Source organism: Xiphophorus maculatus, chromosome 14, assembly GCF_002775205.1.
Source record: "Xiphophorus maculatus strain JP 163 A chromosome 14, X_maculatus-5.0-male, whole genome shotgun sequence".
Classification (NCBI taxonomy): Eukaryota; Metazoa; Chordata; class Actinopteri; order Cyprinodontiformes; family Poeciliidae; genus Xiphophorus; species Xiphophorus maculatus.
This window is the reverse complement of record NC_036456.1, coordinates 10,082,134-10,101,434: the sequence shown is the minus strand read 5'-3', so window position 1 is coordinate 10,101,434 and position 19,301 is coordinate 10,082,134. Positions and strand designations below refer to the sequence as shown.

Genomic DNA, 19,301 nt, shown 5'->3' with positions numbered 1-19,301 from the left:
ACACAAGTTTTAGACTCTAAAAATATATGGATTTCTGTAACGTGACTAAAATCTCCCAGAATCCAGAGTGGTGCGCAACTAAAAATATCGCCCACCTTTGTACTTTGTCACGGACGTTTTATGTTAAACAGCAGTCAGGTGGAGAGAAAAAAAGTTCACAAGCTGATATAAAGCAGTGAGTCCTGGCCTTCTCTAACAGGAAATGCTTAGTCACTCTGTCAGTGACTCACCAAACCTCAGAGCTCAGCTTGTTCCAACCCCCAGCATCGAGAGCATGACCGTCCAGAGACGGGTCAGCAGAAACGCGTCACGTACCATAAACGCTGCTCAGCAGCTCCGCTCGGGCCGCACCGACGGGAAAATATACACCAGCTCCGAGTGAAAACACGGGCGCGCTCGGTCGCAGCAACAGTCTCTTTATTTGGCCTCACGTTTCATTCATTCCGTAATTATTGTACATCGTATATACAGGAGCAAACAGAAGATTTACATGTCCTTGGTTTGTTGTCTTTCAGTAAAGGTTGGCAGTGCATTCTTGGCCTTTTTGTCCCCCAGCAGTGTCTCCGGGTTTCCTCTTGCCTTCTTCGTGAGCACACAGGCGGGCCAGAGCTTCATGATCGCATATTTGTGGTGCAAAGCTTTCATCCAGGTCAGCCTCACGTCGCCCGTCGTCTGCATTGTTCATCTGCGCCAATACTGGAAAGAACAGAAACGAAGGTCAAGTCGGGCTGCATTCTCGTCTTATTTACAAGAAAGCTGAAATTTTCTGGATCATTATCTGCTAAATAAAACATTCAGCTGCACAAACGGTGATCATCTGCTGTAGAGTGGGCTTACCTGGGCAAATTTGTGTATCTGCTCGACCACGGCAGCGAACAGAGCTCCCACGCTCTCATCAATCAGGCTCTGCATGTAGTGAACCGCCTCCTCGTCCGACAGGTCCAGTCTGAACTTATCCTGCACCTGGCGGCACGTTAGAGTTACAGTTATCACGACGTGGTGAGAAGCTGACCACAAGCCCAGGTGCAGAAACCTCGTCATTCAGTAACAATCACTTCAAAATGTTAGCCGTGTCGACACAGAACTAAAGCCACTAAAAAAAGGAAAATGTTGTGACTTTAATCTCAGAATTCTGTTTTTTTTTTTTTTTTTCTTCTCAGAATAATTTCAATTGTTTAAATTGTTTATGCATCATCAGGCAAACCCCAGCCATAAAACTCAAATCCACCAAGTAAATTTGGGACAGGCTTTCAGTGTGCATGAAGTGCAAAAACAAATATTCCTACATTGTGTGATTATTTTCATATAATGACAAAATTGACATCAATCTAAGACTGTTTGGTTATTTATTTGGATTAGTATTCTGAGATCAAAGTCGGAATTTAATCACAATTTTTAGGTTTTTTTTTTTTAAGTTACAGAAGCTTCAGAGATGCTTCAAGCAGGTTCAGGCTGTAAAACAAGATCCCAAAGCCACCGGTCAATCCATCACGACTGTTCATCCAAAAATAGTGAAATAAAGAAAAGTAAAAACTACATGTACCCATTTCTTTTCATCCTCCTTACTCGTTATCTATATTTTTTGTAAAGGTTTACAGAACATGAATAAGTGTTTTTGTCACCTTTTTAACGGTCTTGTCAGGCTCCAGAGCGATGTCAGGAATATTGGCATCCACCATGAGGGAAAAAAGATTCAGGATCAGGTTGGAGTACCTGAGAAAGTAAGTGAAAGAATTTTACAAACTGATCCGATCTCTGCAGTGAACACTTTTAACATGCATTAGCATATAATAATCCCTCAAACACAACAGTAAGCCCGACGGTTGAAAGAAATGTCTAGTTTTTGCCGACACTCAGAGTTTGGGATAAGTCTTAGTACCTCCTGAGGTGGAGGAAGGCGGTGTAGCACTGCTTCCTGAACTCCTGGTACTGCTCGCTCTGCGTCCCCCCCATGCCCTCCACCATCTCTTTGCTCAGCTTCATGGGCGGCGGCAGCGGCTTGGGGTCTCGACCCAGGATGTAGCCAAAGTCTATGTGGAAGAGCTTCCCTGGAAGAGCGAGAGTGAGGATAAACTTGATTTAAAAAAAAAAAAAAGAAAAAAAGATCCTGAACCTGGGATTGTGGCTTCACAGACAAATTTCCCCCTCACCAGTTTTTGTCAGCAGCAGGTTGTCCAGGTGTCTGTCTCCGACTCCCAGGATATATGTGATGACGCAGTAACCAGCTGGAGGAGCAGAGGGACATTCGTTCAATATGCTGCCGAGTTCAGCTGGTTATTTGTTTTATTTAAAGCTGCAGCATGCCGAGGGTCTCACCGCAGCTCTTAACGTAGGTGTCCATCACCTCAGAGCTGATGCCGTAGGGGCCCTTTTCGCTCGGCGCGTGCTTCCTGAAGAAGCTCTGCGTCAATGAGAACGGATCGGATCATTGTTCTCACTCATACCTCGCATACGGCTGCGGTTAAACCAGCTCACCTGGATGTTGCCCTCAGTGGCCAAAACCTCGGCAACAGGAACGGACTGGACGAACTGCATGTAACCTGGAACAATAACGCGCAACTTTGGTCATTTTGAAAGTAATATCTCCAATTCTTTTTTTTTTTGCCGTATCAGATCTGATTTTAGTATTTAAAAAATTAACGGTCTTTTCCAAATTTGACAGAAAATCTTGTCAAAAACCGTCTTATTTTAATCATCCCCCAGAATTCTGAAGTAATTACTAGAACGCAGTCGTAATATTAACAGAATAAAGATGCAGTCTTACTAGAACATCTTTAAAATTGCGAGAAGTCATTTTATCGAGAAAAAAAAGCTGCTATAGTGGTTCTTTTATGAAATACACATTCATTTGTTCAATCATTTTAAAGTCCTGATACTGATGGTAATTTGATGCTGATGTGTTGGAAGATGAAGCATTTCTTTATAGTAAAACTTATACCAACTTCACAATACGCACAACATTCCTCATTTTAATTTGTTATTTTTTGTGCTGGAGTTCCCATAAATTTACGGCTTTATTCTGGTAAAAATAAAAAAAATTGTAGCCTTGCCCTAATACTCCATGACAGAGCTGACCTGAATTCAAAGTCCAAATAGACAACAGAATGCTGACATCACTCTATGAAAACCAGAGGATAATTGAATTAAAAAAATTGGTTGCATTGCATTGGTGGAAAAAAAAAAAAAAGATATAATTTTCAAAAAAATAGAGTAATCTGCAGATCTGCAAAATTGATTTATCTCACAGTCTTAGATTAAATCCAGTATCAGAACAGTCCATTATAGACTCTATAATTTAATATTCCTCTACCAGATATACAAACTCTTTTGCAACAATAACAAGCAAGTTTTGTCTGAACTGCTTACCGTGTTTGGTGCTGGTGGCCAGGACCTTATATGGAGTCAGTTTCAGGTCCAAGTTCTCCTTCCTTAAAAGCTGAACACAAAACACAAACAAATCCTAAAGAAATGCTAGTTAAATTGAATTACCAGCTTGCCAAGAAGTGCTATGCATGTATATGTGAGCGTGACATCTCAGAATCCCAGCCTTACAGGTTTCAGTTCTCATTCCAAGCTACTTCATTATTTATTTTACAGATACATTCAAATCAAATTGAAAGCAAACTACCGTAGAGAGCATTTCAAACAGGTCTTACTTTGTCCATGAGCGAGATGATCTGCAGGATGAGCTGGTCCTGTCTCAGGTCGTCTCCGTGTTTGAAGATAACGGGGTACATGGCCCCGTCCTCGGTTTTGAAGATCAGCTTGGCCGGCATCAGAGCGCTCTGAGGCAGAACACAGACAGAGTGAGGCATAACGCAGACAGAGTGAGGCAGAACACAGACAGAGTGAGGTAGAACACAGACAGAATGAGGCAGAACAGACAGAATGAGGCAGATTGCAGACAGAGTGAGGTAGAACACAGACAGAATGAGGCAGAACACAGACAGAGTGAGGTAGAACACAGACAGAATGAGGCAGAACACAGACAGAGTGAGGTAGAACACAGACAGAGTGAGGCAGATTGCAGACAGAGTGAGGTAGATTGCAGAAAGAGTGAGGCGGATTGCAGACAGGATCTGAACAAAGCCGCCGTCTGAAAACACGGCGGGCATCGTTCTTCCACCAGACACCCAAATCCTTGAAAGAGTTTAAATGTTTGTATTTATATTGTAGTGGAGGATTATACAGTGGAAGGAAGACAATGCACCATTTTAGTACATTTCACAAATAAAAATCTGAAAATGTGACGAGCACCTGACTCAATAGGCTGTTTTTGGTTGTTTTTCTACCATATTTACACATTTTTGCACATTCTTTTTTGAAAAACAGCTCTGGAAATTTTGAGGATTTAACTGGATTTGGGATATCACAGTAAAATTGGTTTAATGAAAATGCACGCCACACTTTTCAGATTCTCATTTAGAAAAATGTAATAAATATGTTTCCTTTCCTTCCATTCATGCTCAATAAAACACATTGAGATTTGTTGTTGAAAGAAGATAATATGTGAAAAGGTTCTTGGGAGTAAGAGTCCTTGGTTTCTTAAAAGATTTTTTGACAACACATCACCAATCAAGAGTCTATTGTTTACTCTTTTATTTCTCAGTGTGAAATAATATGAGCATGTTAGGAAATGCAAAGTTAGCATGAGACAGCAGCACAGTGAGTGGAGGCTTACCGCTCATGAAGCAAACTAGAAAACAAGCTGAAGTGCAGGAGGAGATGTGTGTTCGTCAGTAAGAGAAAGAAAGCCAGCTTCATCTGTTGCACTAACGCGCCACCCAATCCTGGTTCTACACAAATGGATCCTCCATTTAAGTCGGCAGTATTTCTTAACGGGTGTAACTCCTTTCATGTCAATATGACATGAAAGCAAACTTGCAACACCTGAGCGATTCTTTCAAATCTCAACTTGTCCTTCGGCAGAGACAATCATCTGCTTTCGAAGGCAGATAGACACGTGATCAGAGGAGGATTTAAGCAACGGAAAACCTTAAAGAGCGTTGCCGTCTCCGGGACGATCCCTCTGATCCTGATCTGAGGCTCCAGAGGAAGAGGAATCGGCTCGATGTCCGAGAGGTTGACCTTCTCGTTGTCGGCCAGCAGAGCCTGCAGCCGCTCCGTCTGCGGAGAATTCGGAAAGAATAATGGCGCTTCATTAAACTGCAATTAATCGGATTAATCGATTACTGAAATAAGTGTCAACCAATACAGTAATCGATTCATCGTCAATTGGATTATGCAGGCCCAAAAAGAGGCAATTTGCTGGAAGAACACACACAGAGTAGTAACTCTGTGTTACTAAAACTGTGCAAAAAATACACATTTTTCACTAAAAATAAAAAAAAGCAGTCGTTGACTGTAAATATGTTCCACCCAGAACTCCTCAAGTGAACTAGTAGTTTATTCGCATATTTTAATGCATTTCTAATATCGTATGAAAACGACTCAAGTTGTTGAAAGAAAAATCAGCAGAGCGTGACCATTCTTTAAAACTGGATCAATCGATTAGCTGGCAGAGTAATCTACTAGTGAAACAACGCTGTTGCTACCTTCTTCTTGCGGTTCCCGCTCTCCCTCTGGACGGCCTTCATAAGCTGCACCAGCCTGTCCACGAAGGTCTGCTGGGCGGCCAAAAGCGACCGCATCACCCTCACGCTCTTATCGCCCTGCGGTGAGGAGAGAGAGAAGAAGAAGAAGAAACAGCTCAGCTGGTTTGCTGCCGAACATGTCGCGCTTAAATCTGTTCAGGGAAACGCTCACCTTGAGCAGCGCCTGGCTGAACCGCCTCATGACGTTCAGGTACATCTCGTGAGTTTTGGGATCCCTCTGCTTCGTGTCCTGATCCTCACACTCCACAATCACGTACCTGAGGAGAAAAACGGAGTCAATTTTACAACGTCATGTCCCAGTGAAATGCTGCTGCTGTTCTGGGTGATCGTTGCTCACCAGTACAAGTAGTTGGCGAGCGTGGCGTTCTTGCAGGCGCGCGATATGAGAAAGGTGCACAAGTCTTGCTAAATAGATAAATAAATAAATGAAGCACAAACGGAAATTTATGATCATGTGATCAGTTATAATGTCATTTTTGTGTGTTTTCTTTGATCCTCGGTTGTCTTTGGGACGGTTTTATCACCTCCAGAGTCTCGCTGTCCGCTCCTTCCTTGCCTTTCTGCTGGGCGGTGGAGGACGATCCGGACGGAACCGACAGGATCTGAGAACTGAGACAGAAACGAAACGGCAAACATAAAATCCCAGCTACGCCGCAAAAACACAAAATCAGACCGAAGCCTGTCGCAGTAAACAATAAACCAGTTAATAGCATGACAAATTAAATCAGCTCCATCATTTCTATTCTGATTATTTTTGAAGGGCAATCATGTTTGCATGATTGGTTTCGGTTGTGAGTGATTCTTACTTGCCTTTTATTTATTGTTTTTTTTTTTGCTGTTGTATTTATTTTTCGAATATTTAAAATACCTTCCAGTGTTCAGTGTTCTTCACAAAATTAAAGATTGTTGGTCTCTGGGAAACAAACTTGCATTGTTGTGCCATCATCAATATATTACTTGAAAATGGTTTCAAAACACCAATATGATCACTTATTGAAAAGATTTCTGGGACAATTTATCGTCCAGTAAAATTTGTTATTGTGACAATTGTGCAAATATCTTAGTTCACCTTAAGTGAGACAAAACTAACTCACAAGTAACTTTTTAGCATGGTATACTGCATGAGCTTGTTTTAGGTCATAAATTCATTAAAGTTCATGAAAAGATTTTTTATAAGTGAAATAATCTGCCAGAGGAACATATTATTTTAATTTATAATATGGGAAAGATGTCTTGTTTCATTGGCAGATTATTTCCCTTATAACTAGTACGTTTTATTAGTAATATTAATAAATGATTGGCTTAAAACAAGCTCCTATGTCTTGCTGATAATTTATGTGCAAGTTAGTACACTTGAAATAAGACTAAACTAACTAGAAACTGGACCAAAAATACTTGGTAAGATATTGTGTTTTTGCAGTGTAAATATAGCAGTTAAAGCAGAAATTACATTAACGACTATTTTATCACATGACACTGAAGTCAGTGTGGCCGCTGCATGTCTGCGCTGAGCCAGCAGTTTGAGCCTGCAGCCTCAGCTGCGCGGCTGCCAGTGAAAGCCTAACAGCCAAAGCATTTTCAACGCCTCCTGAAACAGAAATAATCAAACGTTGAAAATCGGCGTGTCTGGGGGTAAATTTAGATCACCTGCTGACATTTCTACCCCCCGATTCCAGAGAATAGCCCCCTTCAGCTCATGCCTGTCGCTGCGGCTTACATGTGATATGCAGCCAGAGGGCGGCTCTGCTGATGTTGCTCTGACCTGTCCAGCGTGGAGTCATCTGAAAGTCCCTGGCTGTCTCTCTTGCTGCCTGGCTCCAAGCCTCCCTGGATGTCGTTGAAGCTCTCGTATTTGAGCGCCTGCACCAGCTGGAGGAGGTACATCAGCAGGTCCTGAAGGGACGAGAGGGCCAGACAAGGATCAGCACCGTCAGAGTAACTGCAGGCTGTAGCAAGTAACATTTAAGACTATTTACAGACATTTTTAATGCCACTTTGAATGAAATTTAAGGCTGAAAATACTATAAATATAGGTGAGGACTGGGGGAACTTACTGCATTATAATTAAGACCAGTATAGAGGTAAGAAAGCTAGCTAGCTAGCTAGTTACTGAGGGTATATTAGCAGCTAGCTGCTGGTAGCTTCAATAATCTCAAGTCACAGAAAGAGATCCAACCCCCATTATCTGACAAAAATGTCTCTCAAGTAAAAAACCCACATCAAATAGTCCTGCAATTAATGTATTTAAGGCCAACTTGCATTTTCTTATTGAATTGAAAACATTTTAAGGCCTTCATTTTAGATAAAGTTAAGACCTTATAAGACTCTTTAAGGATGACCTGACTCCCCAACCTTCCTGAGAAAGATGCTTAAAAAGATTTCTTTCTTCTTCACCTCAAGTTTTCAATAGAGTTAAGGTCAAAGGGCAGGCATGCCTGACTGTGTATCTCAGGAACCATTTCCAGGCTGATTTGGCTAAATGTTTCGGGTCGTTATCGTTTTTAACATCGAGCGGTTCCTCTGCTCAGTGAGCAGGTCCGCAGACAGGAGGAGGAATGGATGCAAAATCATTTACCGAGTGCAATCTGCTGGACTTTCAAAGAATAGCTTTTTCCCAATTAGCATTAGCTTGATTGTACTATATTATGATCAGAATGTTTTTGTACTGCATTCAACTGACTGGTTCTGATCTAGGAAGTAAAGGACTTTTGTCTGGCATTACTCCTAAACAAACAGCTGAGATATAGCTGGTTTATATGAAGACCAGGTGAAATCAAGATGATACTTTGTGAGCTTTGGAGATTTTTCTTTTTCTTTTTTTACCTCCCAAATCCAAATCCCCCTTCTCACTGTGAACAGAGGCAAAATAAGGCAAATAAAGCCAAAGTGAGGCCTTGTTTGTCACTGCTTCAGCTACTTAGAGCTTTTTGGATACAAGCAAGTTCAGGTGAAAAGCTGTTTTCTTCTGGCCATTTTTAACACACATCTGGCCTACTTAAATAGGAAGCTCTGTCTCGGTTTCAAAGAGTGACTAAGAGAAATGGGGATCTGTGTCATGCGATTTATTTACCGAGGGAAACAGGAAGTCAGGCTTTACTAATTACAAATCCCCAGATGCTCTGACTGACTTTAAAAAGGTAGTAAGTAGATATTCTGTACTTTAGAGATGGTGAAAAGGTGCCAATAACAGAGACAATTTACTTGAAATAAAGGTTGGAGTACCATAATGTTTCAGTGGGAGATTATGCTCCTACAGTAAGTTATATTCAGGGTTTTGTGCCGTGGGCGCCGATATCTGGCGGTACCTCGTCATCAGCCTGTTGAAGGCGTGCCACAGCGTAGCGCCTCACTGTGGGGTTGGTGAAATGGGAAGACAGCAGCTCCAGGGAGTCCTCCACGTCCATGGGCCTCCACTTGCCCAGCAGCTCCAAGGCCTGCTTGGCCTCCTGGGGCAGATCCCAGTTCACACATTTCAGGAACTTTGCCAGAGCCTGAAGCCAGAGGAAGAGGAAGAGAGCAGGTGGTAAATTATAGACAACAGCTGCCAGAAGGAGAAAGGCCTGTCACAATAACAAATCCTGCTGGATGATAAATTGCCACGGAAATGATTGCTATTAACGATGATATTGTCATTTTGAGGCCATTTTCAACTATTATAATAATAATAATAATGGCATAGTAAAAAAAAACAACTTTAATTTCTAAAGAACATTTAACACTGGAACTGGAAAACATTTTAATATTCAAAATATATAAACCAAACAACAATAATTAAAATAGATTATAAAGTCTCTATAATCAAAAACATATTAATAATTCAGCTTTGACAGGAAAAACAGGCAAAAGTGGCAGATAGTGCAAACCAACTACTTTGTACAGGGTGTCAAATGTTTGCAGCGTTTCTCAAAATGCCAAATTTTCTTTTCTTTTTTTTTAACCCCTCCAGAGGGTCTTTTGTCAGCCCACTGTCCCTTATATGACAGTGGGCTGACAGGAAACGGGGAAGGAGAGGGAGGAAGACATGCGGCAAATATCGTCGGGTCCGGGAGTTGAACCCGCAACGGCCGCGTCGAGGACTCAAGCCTCCAAATATGGGTCGCGCTAACCCCCAAGCCACCACGGCACGCCCCCAAAATGACAAATTTTCAATTATATTAAAGAGGACCATCTCTTTAATATATATTTAACATATTAAATCATTTATCAAGCAATTAATTGATTTATTGCATATTGTGACAGGTTTATAAGAGAGAATGACTAGAAAGAAGTAGAAACTCCCCCACCTTCTCCTGAGTGGTGAGGTAGTATCTGAACTTCCACACCAGGTCCTGCTCTTCAGAGCTCAGCTGCTTGGTTGGAGGGTAGCTCACGATGATCTGTTGGTGACGTCCAAACATTCGATTACTGTTGGGCTTCATCCTTCTGAAATCGTAAAAATTAAAACTGCTGTTTTCTTACGTTGAGCTGATCCCGCGTGGCGGCGTTGGGCTTCAGGTCGTGGTCCGAGGGTCCGCTGCGAAGGCTGCGAGCCAGTTTGTGGTGCTTGCTCTCCACCAGGTTCTCCTGAGGAGGAGGAGAACCCAGCAAAACCAAGATTTATTGTTAAAATCTTTTAGAGTTTATTGATATCTGCAGAGATTCCATAAATCTGATCTCACCATCCCCAAGTGCGGGTCGGGGACTTTGACGATGTCGCTGCTGGTCAGAGCGGGCGACGCTTCGTCTCCATCCTGTACAGAAAAGAAGCGACCATCAGCTGATTCAGCAGCACAACAAAGCACAGCTCAATGCTGCGTGAGGTACGATTTACACCTGGATGGATGTTAAGAAGGTGAAGCTAACCTTCTCGTAGTACACGATGCTGTACTCCTTGTCGTTTGTCTTGACACGAGGAAACTCCACCATGAGGTACATGAAGTTCGAGCTGCGCTTCTCGCTCTGCAGAAACACAAATTTATTTCTATAAATTTAAAGACCTGTGCAAGGCAGGAGCCATCCCTCTTTTCTTCACCTTTAGTTCCCAAGAAATGAGAACTTCCTGTAATCTTTCAAACTAATCACAGTCAACGTTTTCTCCAGGCTTTCTGAATGTCCGTAAACATTGTCCTTTACATTTTTCTTTCATTTTCCGATCAGTTAGAGTCATTTTCGGAGGAATGTTTTTTTTTCTGTCTGTGTTAAGCCATATAACTATAAATCAGTCTGGCACAAAAAAACAACAACAGGGCTTCCCCCAGTGTATTGTGAGCCTGGAGGGCCACCAGGCTTTACTTGTGCCCCTACCAGGCTTAGCATTGCTTATTTAAGTCTTTCTAAAATGTTTGCATTTTTTAAGACCTTATAGTTGGTGTTCAGATATTAATCTACCAAAAATACATAATTATCAAGTAGTATTTTCTAATTTCCTGTCTACTTTAAACATTTTTTAACTCAAAAACACAACGGGCTGCTAGATGACTGACTGCTCTAACACCCAACCACCAGGCTTGGTAAGTTTTCTGGGGGAAACCTTGAATAAGAATACTCTGCTAAAGAGATGATCCAGTATTGTGTTCGCACATAACAGACAACCTAGCAAAGAAACTGTTTTAAGTCTGATCTTTAGAAACTCTGCCCACTTATTTTACTAAATCTGTATATAAAAAAAAAACAAATATACACCATATTCCTAGATATTCCTCCCGATTATACCAATTTTTGTGGTTAAAATTTTCCAATCCAATGGTCTTAAAAATCTGGAAATACAATTATTTTTCTCTGGTCTTATTTTTATTTTTCATACTTACTCAGACCTGGAAACTGAATCTAATTCAATAATATAAACATACTTTTCCAGACTGCAGGAGCTCAATTTGACAGATAAAACTACACTTGCTATACAGACTATCAAAGAAAGGATAATTCACCTGTATGCCTTTTGTCTACATATGCCCCCTTTTTCTTAAAGCCATTAATTTCAACTTCTTTCCTAATTTTTACATAGCAGTAAAACGACTGGCCAAAAACTGAGCGGAAAAGCAGCAAAAGTTCACAGAACAATTTTGACATTTTTCATAAATTTTCCTCAACAAATACAGATGAACACTACTTGGAAGAAAAGTTGACAAAACTAGCAGTGGTTTAAAACTTTTCTTTTTCTACAGTGTTGCTCACAAAGGATAAAAATGTACAAATTTTACCTACATGAATATCTAAAAAAAAAACAACCTCAGTTTGGAGACAGAATTGGGCCAGACCATCTCACCTCATTGATCATCTCGATCTCTCTGAAGGTCAGCCGGTCCAGCCAGTCCACCTTCACCACGTGGCCCTGCCGGTGAGCCTTGGTCAGCTGGATGGGGATGCGAAGCAAAGACACAGAGAAAGAGGGAAAAGGACGTTAAAACGCTAAAAGACATTGATTGTTTGCTGTTGTTGCAGTGGAACCGCTTGCAGGATAGCAGCTGGTGAGCTCCAACAATCATGCACAAACTCGAGGCCAGCAGCCAGAACAACATTTCTGCACAGACATGTTCAACAGCTGGAATTAAAGCTTGCACCTTAAAGCAAGGTAGCTGCCAAAATACTTTAGATAAGACTAAGTTCGCTGCTCTCGAAACATTAAAACAAAAAACACCCAAATCACAATGCGGTGAACGATTTCTGACGACCTACTGGTGCCGATCTGCACACAGTCAGATCCCCACAAACACAAATGTGGCCTTAAAAATAAGACTTACATTTATCAACTAGGCGACTTGAGTGCATCGGTTGCATTAACTAGTGTAATTGTATTGCTCACGATAATTTTCTGATAAATGTATAATTTTTGATGCTTTCGCACAAGCGGCATTGTTAAAACAAGTAACACAGAGAAAGCAACAATCCCAAGCAGTTTTTGATCAGTCTTTCTTGGTGACAATAAACAATGCATTTGCTCATACCTACTGACATATTTTATGTCATTCAATAACAGCGTCTACAGCGAAGAGCGTTTTGGTTTTAACCTGAACAAGAACCGATGTGGTGCATCCGATGGTCTGAAAAAAGATTGTATATTTGAATTTCCAAACAGTCGGTCACTAATTATGGTCAATCAACTTGTTGATCGGGTAGGAATCCAGCTCCTACCCGACTATATTCCTACCATAAACAGGAATTTGTGAGTTTTTGGAAACTAGAAATCCAAGGTTAGATCCAGTCTAGGTAATTACGTAAACCTTAGTGATTTCATACAAATCAAATGCATGCACACACCCCCTACAACACATAAGTGTATAGTAACAGCAGAAAACTTAGAAACAAACGTGTGTGTGTGATGCTTTCAGGAACACAGACGTGTTCACACCAAAAACCTGGGACAAAATGTGTTTAGTTTTCCACACAGAACACTTCAAACTAAACAGAGACCAGCTGCATTTACGGTCCTTTCTATAGTCTAGATGTGGTGAGATTTGTATACAAACATATTTTGACCGAGGCTTTCATACACACACTTTACACACACACACACCACACAGTGCATTGGCAGCTCTTCCATTCGTACTCACATCACTGAGTACCTCCAGATCGGGACCCTGGAACAGATGACGCTTTAGAAACAACTTCCCATCCCACGCTTTCCCATTTGCCTTCCAGACTTTGCCATGCCACATTGTAAATAATACACACCATCATCCCTACTCCTTGTTTACTGTCCATACCTTGGCTAATCTGCCCATCTGGTCCTCTGACAGGCTGCTGCTGGTGCGTCCTGGTGTGGTGGTGGGCTCCCCTCCGTCCCCCTCCACACCTGGCCAAACTTTGAGGTCATGCATCCCCTGCCGGAACATGCTAGAGCAAACAGCAGCGGCAGAAGTTACGAGGTGTTACAGGGAGAGAATTATAAGTGCAAATTTTGATGCACACATAAAACAAAAAGTAACTGGTAGCTCTTTTTGTTTCATTTTTATTAATTTATCTCAACAGAAGCCAACCAAAGCATAGCTGTGGCTCAGAAGACTCACCCATATTTGCCAAACAAGGTGACTGTGGTTCCCCCAACAGGAACGGCTCTGCCGGGCCCATATATGTCCCACACAGTGAGCGCGACCTGGGCGCTCTGCGGAAGGTCCGGGTACTTCACCGGCAGCCGCAGCCACTCATTCCAGCTGGATCGGAAAGAAAAACAAGTCGATAAAATGTAGTTATCACAAGAAAACTACTATCAAGATCTAGAAGGAAAAAACCCCCGATTGTGTTCTTACTTCCATCGTGTGCTGAAGGCTTTGTACGAGGTGCGGACGGGCAGAGCGAGAGGTTTCCCCTCTGCAAACACCTGGCAGGTGACGTAGAGGTCCGAGCAGTTCTCCTGGTACAGACCGGAAAACCGCAGCATCGGGTCCTCCAGCAGCGCCTTGTAGCTCTTCTGCTCTCGCTTTCCTTCCAAACTACCGCTGTTGGAGAAGAGTAGAAGAAGAAAGGCAAACTCATTGTTAATCTAGTAATAGGATTAATGATTCCTCTTCCCAGCTGAAAAGCCTCTGATTATTTCCTTTTCTTTTGTTAGTTTTCTGATGAAGCACAGACTAAAACAAAAATGCATAAAGTTGACTACTGGTGCGAATACATTTTCTGAATGATTTAATTTCAAATATTAGGCGAGTTAGCGGGACTCTGTAGAATCTGATAGAGGTGGTCGATTCCGAGACCAAGACGGTGTCAGTATGAGGTCGATACTCAAGCGATAAGATCAATACTTTAGTTTCAGATGCCCTCTTGAATTTGTATAGTAGTTACTCAGCGCTACCATAAGAAAGATCTAGCTTTGATTTGCTCTCAAACAATCATTTTTTGCACTTTGTTTATCGAGAAAACAATGCACTCAAATTTGATTAGTTTTTATATTGTTAATGTTCATGATGTAAAGATGCTATTAACGCATTTTGTGGACACCGCTGCACTTTATCTAAATTCTGTCTTAAATTTTACCAAAATAATTCAAAAGAAAAAACACCTGAAGGTCAGAAATTTGATAATACCATACTTGAGTTATATGTATTAGTATCATTATCGGCAGTACTGAATCTGTATTGAATTACTATCTAATCGATAGCAGAATATGCAGTATTGCACACCTCTAGAAATTGACTTCTGAGGAGATAAATCAGCTGTCTGATTCAGCTCTGATGCATATTCATATGTTAGAGTGGACTCAGTCATAGATCTAAAAACTTGTAACAAGAGTTTGAGCTACTTTGCAACAGAATATGAGTGCATGCATTTGCTTTTATTACAAAAACAAAAAATTAAGACCAGATGAAGCATTCCACAAGAGACTATTTAAGATTTTTCCCGTAAATGCGAAGCATAGTTCACTGAACTTTAAAAAAACACACACACACACACAAAAACTCAAGAAACATTTCGTTTGTTGGTGCGTTTATAGACTGGAAGAAAGTGGGAATTCTCCGTTTTTTTGCATGGTATGTGCAGAGAAAAAAAGTAATTGTTCACCATTTGACCAGCTGAAAAGGAAAAACTGGACAAATGACCAGAGTGTTACTGTTAAACTAGAAAATTTCGGAAGAAATTTAGCCGGGGCCTGCCAAGGCGCGCCCGTCGGGCATGGGCCCGGCGTCGTCGCGCCACAAATCGGCGTCGACGCCAAAGGACGCCGCGACGTGATCAGTGGCACGCGGAGAACCGCAAGAACGTTAAGCGAGGCGGACGTGCACCGTTCGGTACGATTTAAAATGTTGTCAAGGCTTTTATTTTGGAAGTTTTGTTAACCTTCATTTCAAAGGGCCAAACTAATCCCATGCGTAATAGTCCTTGGGTTAAAATAGTTATATAATGCTCAAAACACAAGTAGCTGATGTAAAAATATTCAAGGCTTTTATTTTGAAATTTTCAGTATGCTTCATTTCAAAGGGCCAAACTAATACCACGTGTAACAGTGCTTTGGATGAAAAAGTCAAATAAAGCCAAAAAGAGCAATTACGTCATGTAAAATTATTCAAGGCTTTTATTTTGAAATTTTCAGAATGCTTCATTTCAAAGGGCCAAACTAATACCACGTGTAACAGTGCTTTGGATGAAAAAGTCAAATAAAGCCAAAAAGAGCAATTACCTGATGTAAAAATATTCAAGGCTTTTATTTTGAAATTATTATTATGCTCCATTTTAAAGTTCCAAACTAATCCCATGTGTAACAGTGCTTTGGATGAAAAAGTCATATAAAGCCAAAAACAGCAATTACCTGATGTAAAAATATTCAAGGCTTTTATTTTGAAATTTTCAGTATGCTTCATTTCAAAGTTCCAAAGTAATCCCATGTGTAACAGTGCTTTGGATGAAAACGTCAAATAAAGCCAAAAACAGCAATTACCTGATGTAAAAATATTCAAGGCTTTTATTTTGAAATTATTATTATGCTCCATTTTAAAGTTCCGAACTAATCCCATGTGTAACATTGCTTTGGATGAAAAAGTCATATACGGCCAAAAAGAGCAATTACTTCATGTAAAATATTCAAGGCTTTTATTTTGAAATTTTCAGTATGCTTCATTTTAAAGTTCTGAACTAATACCACGTGTAAGAGTGCTTTGGATGAAAAAGTCAAATAAAGCCAAAAAGAGCAATTACGTCATGTAAAAATATTCAAGGCTTTTATTTTGAAACTTTTGTTAAGCTTCATTTCAAAGGGCCAAACTAATACCACGTGTAACAGTGCTTTGGATGAAAAAGTCAAATAAAGCCAAAAAGAGCAATTACATGATGTAAAAATATTCAAGGCTTTAATTTTGAAATTTTTGTTAATATTCATTTCAAAGGGCCAAACTAATACCATGTGTAACAGTGCTTTGGATGAAAAAGTCAAATAAAGCCAAAAAGAGCAATTACGTCATGTAAAAATATTCAAGGCTTTTATTTTGAAATTTGCAGGATGCTTCATTTCAAAGGGCCAAACTAATCCCATGCGTAATAGTCCTTCGGTTAAAATAGTTATATAATGCTCAAAACACAAGTAGCTGATGTAAAAATATTCAAGGCTTTTATTTTGAAATTTTTGTTAAGCTTCATTTTAAAGGGCCAAACTAATACCATGTGTAACAGTGCTTTGGATGAAAAAGTCAAATAAAGCCAAAAAAGAGCAATTACGTCATGTAAAAATATTCAGGGCTTTTATTGTGAAATTTTCAATATGCTTAATTTTAAAGTGTAAAACTAATCCCATGTGTAACAGTTACTGAGTTAAATCAGTTATATACAGCCCAAAGCAGCAAGTAGTTGTAAAGGCCAGTTCTCAGTCCTGATCTGTTTCAACTGAGGATAGATAGAACTACAACGATGCGTATTCGTAGTCCTAACCAGCAGCCAATAGCCTCTTGAGTTCCGTTGCTATGGCAAATAATGGTCTCAGCAGGTGTGAGCTCTGAGCTGTGAGCTCTCAAACACACAAGTGTGTTTGAGCAAACACACTTTACTGAAAAAAAGCATTGGAAACAAATCCTTCTTGTTCGGGAACCGTAATACATATTCGAAAAGCGTTTTAAGCGTATGACAGTTCAATGTGTCTTCTGCGATAGTCCCGAGATTCATATCTGTACCTCACTCAGAGCATTTACAGTGATGAGAGAAAGAAATGTTGTGCCCAGATATGAACCGAGGTCGGCTGTCACTCTAATATGAGCAAAAATGAGAAACTTTGGGTCGCTTAGAGGCAAATTGTGGACAAACCATAACTGGTATCGACGAGCCGTCTTCACTTTCGAAGAGATCACAGACGTATCTACAAAATGAAATTTGAATGGCATTTCTAGGTGAATTTGTGACGACACAGCAAATCCTCAAAAATAGGGTATTTCTAGGATTTTTCCCATTGAGTTATAATGGGGTTTTTTTCGTAGTTTTTTGCGAATTATGTCGCCATGTTAATCCCGAATCCCACCAAAAGTAATAGCTGGAATGGCGTGAATTTTCTGCACGTTTTGATACCTCTTTTGTAGGTGTGCACGCAGCGGTATGAGCCGCATTAACGGTTACGGATGAAAAATAAAGAATAATAATAATAAAGAAACTTTTCTTGGGAGAATAGCAATAGGTTCCTGCCATTGCTTTGCATGGCAGGCCCCAATAAGCATAATGTATCAATGAAGATACCAAATTACCTCTGAGGAGAACGAGAAGGCACATGCTCCCTGAGTCACGGCAGTACCAGAGGATTAATTTCAATACTTTTCGCTTGCTAGTTACTTTATGTAAGACTTTATTAATTCTCGTCATAAACAGGACCGACACAACAAAGAAAAATGTAGCGAATCAAAACACTGCAGTTCACTATGAACAGAAACCAACGACCTGGCAGGATATGGAAAGACCAAAACACAAATTAAAACAGTTTATCTCTTCTTGTCACCTATTAAATAATAAATTAGCACTCGAAGGGACTTATAAAATCCCACTACTGTGGAAAATGTCATACGCTGCACCGACCCACACCGCAAACACACAGATCGAAGAACAAAGTAGTTCCGTAGATTCATCAAAACACACGGCTTCAGCAGCCCAACTTACATCTTCAGTTGAACATTAATGTCCAGGTCACAGCTGTAGACATAGTTAAACTTGTCTGTGTCCATCTTCCGAGGGGAAAAACACTAAATTTTACTCCCAAACCGGACGACTTCAACATTAAAATCCCCGGACGTTTTTTTTTTTTTGTGTGTGGAAGACTATTGCGACAACAAGGCCTCGGCTCGGCGCAGAAACACTCCGCAGAGACCGGATAAAAGCCGGACAACGGAGCTGGAGGCTTTATCAGACTGTAAACTGTTTAAAATATATAAATTAATGTTTTTAGTCAATGCTAAGACGCTAGTATAGCTACAGTCTGACCGGGCATGATTTTAGGTTTTCAGTAGCTACACAGCAGAAACCGAAATTTCCAGTCAGGCCAGAGTAATAGAATGTCGATACGGCAAGACGAGGAAGTCCATGAAAGCCATCGTTGAATCTTGGGTCGATTATTTGGTCTGAAGCAGGGCTTCAAGCGTTCATAGTTAAAGGTACAGTGTACAAAAATATATCAAGGATCTACAATACTTTAACACACAGACATAAAAACATAAAACCTTTTCATATATATATATATATATATATATATATATATATATATATATATATATATATATATATATATATATATATATATATATATATATATATATATACTCTTAAAGTCGAGTGAATTGCGTGTTCAAGTACTTTGGAACAAGTGCATTCAAATTAGTCTTGGAAGCTGTATGGTCATGTAAAAGGTGTCAATGTATTCCTTTGAAAGTGTAACACCGAATGCATGAACTATAATTTTCAAAACAACTGTGAAATCCCTTTTCACTTAACCTGTTCCAGAATATCTGATGTTACAGAATCCACTATGGAAATATACTATTTCACATAACAGGAAATTTTTAAATAAACATGCACAACAATTGTTTCATCTGAAAATATATACTGTTAATTTTCACATCTTTTTTTAACTTTTTTTTTTTTTTTTTTTACCAAAAACTAGACATTTTCTACTTATTAAATGAGTGATGGATAAAGTAGTGGCAGTCAGTTTTAATTTTAGGGCATTCAAATCTTCCCAGCAAATATCTTTGTTGGTCATTATCATTTCACTCTCAGCTTTTATTGTCCAAAGCCCTAAAAGACAGTAAACAC

General features: G+C 40.2%; 1 protein-coding gene across 2 annotated transcripts; it reads right to left on the bottom strand.

Moving 5' to 3' along the window:
- Positions 1-400: 400 nt before the first annotated feature.
- pik3c3 (phosphatidylinositol 3-kinase catalytic subunit type 3) lies at positions 401-18,547 on the bottom strand. 2 transcript variants are annotated; one of them, XM_023346604.1, is made up of 25 exons: positions 18,153-18,547; positions 13,841-14,029; positions 13,601-13,744; positions 13,298-13,427; positions 11,860-11,946; positions 10,458-10,553; positions 10,274-10,345; positions 10,074-10,178; positions 9,899-9,991; positions 8,921-9,106; positions 7,333-7,508; positions 6,140-6,224; positions 5,953-6,020; positions 5,767-5,872; positions 5,556-5,672; positions 4,996-5,127; positions 3,657-3,785; positions 3,367-3,436; positions 2,476-2,540; positions 2,317-2,401; positions 2,151-2,225; positions 1,880-2,048; positions 1,623-1,713; positions 838-963; positions 401-696 (listed from the first exon to the last, which is right to left on the bottom strand). In XM_023346604.1, exons 1-25 carry the CDS (start codon positions 18,215-18,217, stop codon positions 682-684), a joined length of 2,676 nt encoding a protein of 891 aa, XP_023202372.1. In that variant the 5' UTR covers positions 18,218-18,547; the 3' UTR covers positions 401-681. The 2 variants fall into 2 exon arrangements, with proteins under 2 accessions (XP_023202372.1, XP_005807287.1); XM_005807230.3 differs by having other exon boundaries at positions 7,378-7,508.
- Positions 18,548-19,301: the final 754 nt, after the last annotated feature.

Bases quoted from the DNA above. Each gene is read 5' to 3' on its own strand.
- pik3c3 (XM_023346604.1), bottom strand. From the start codon at position 18,217: ATGGACACAGACAAGTTTAACTATGTCTACAGCTGTGACCTGGACATT. The intron at 9,992-10,073 runs GTAAGAAAACAG...CGTCACCAACAG, and splicing joins CCACGCGGGATCAGCTCAAC to ATCATCGTGAGCTACCCTCC. The intron at 7,509-8,920 runs GTACCGCCAGAT...TCGTCCCTTCAG, and splicing joins TTCAACAGGCTGATGACGAG to GACCTGCTGATGTACCTCCT.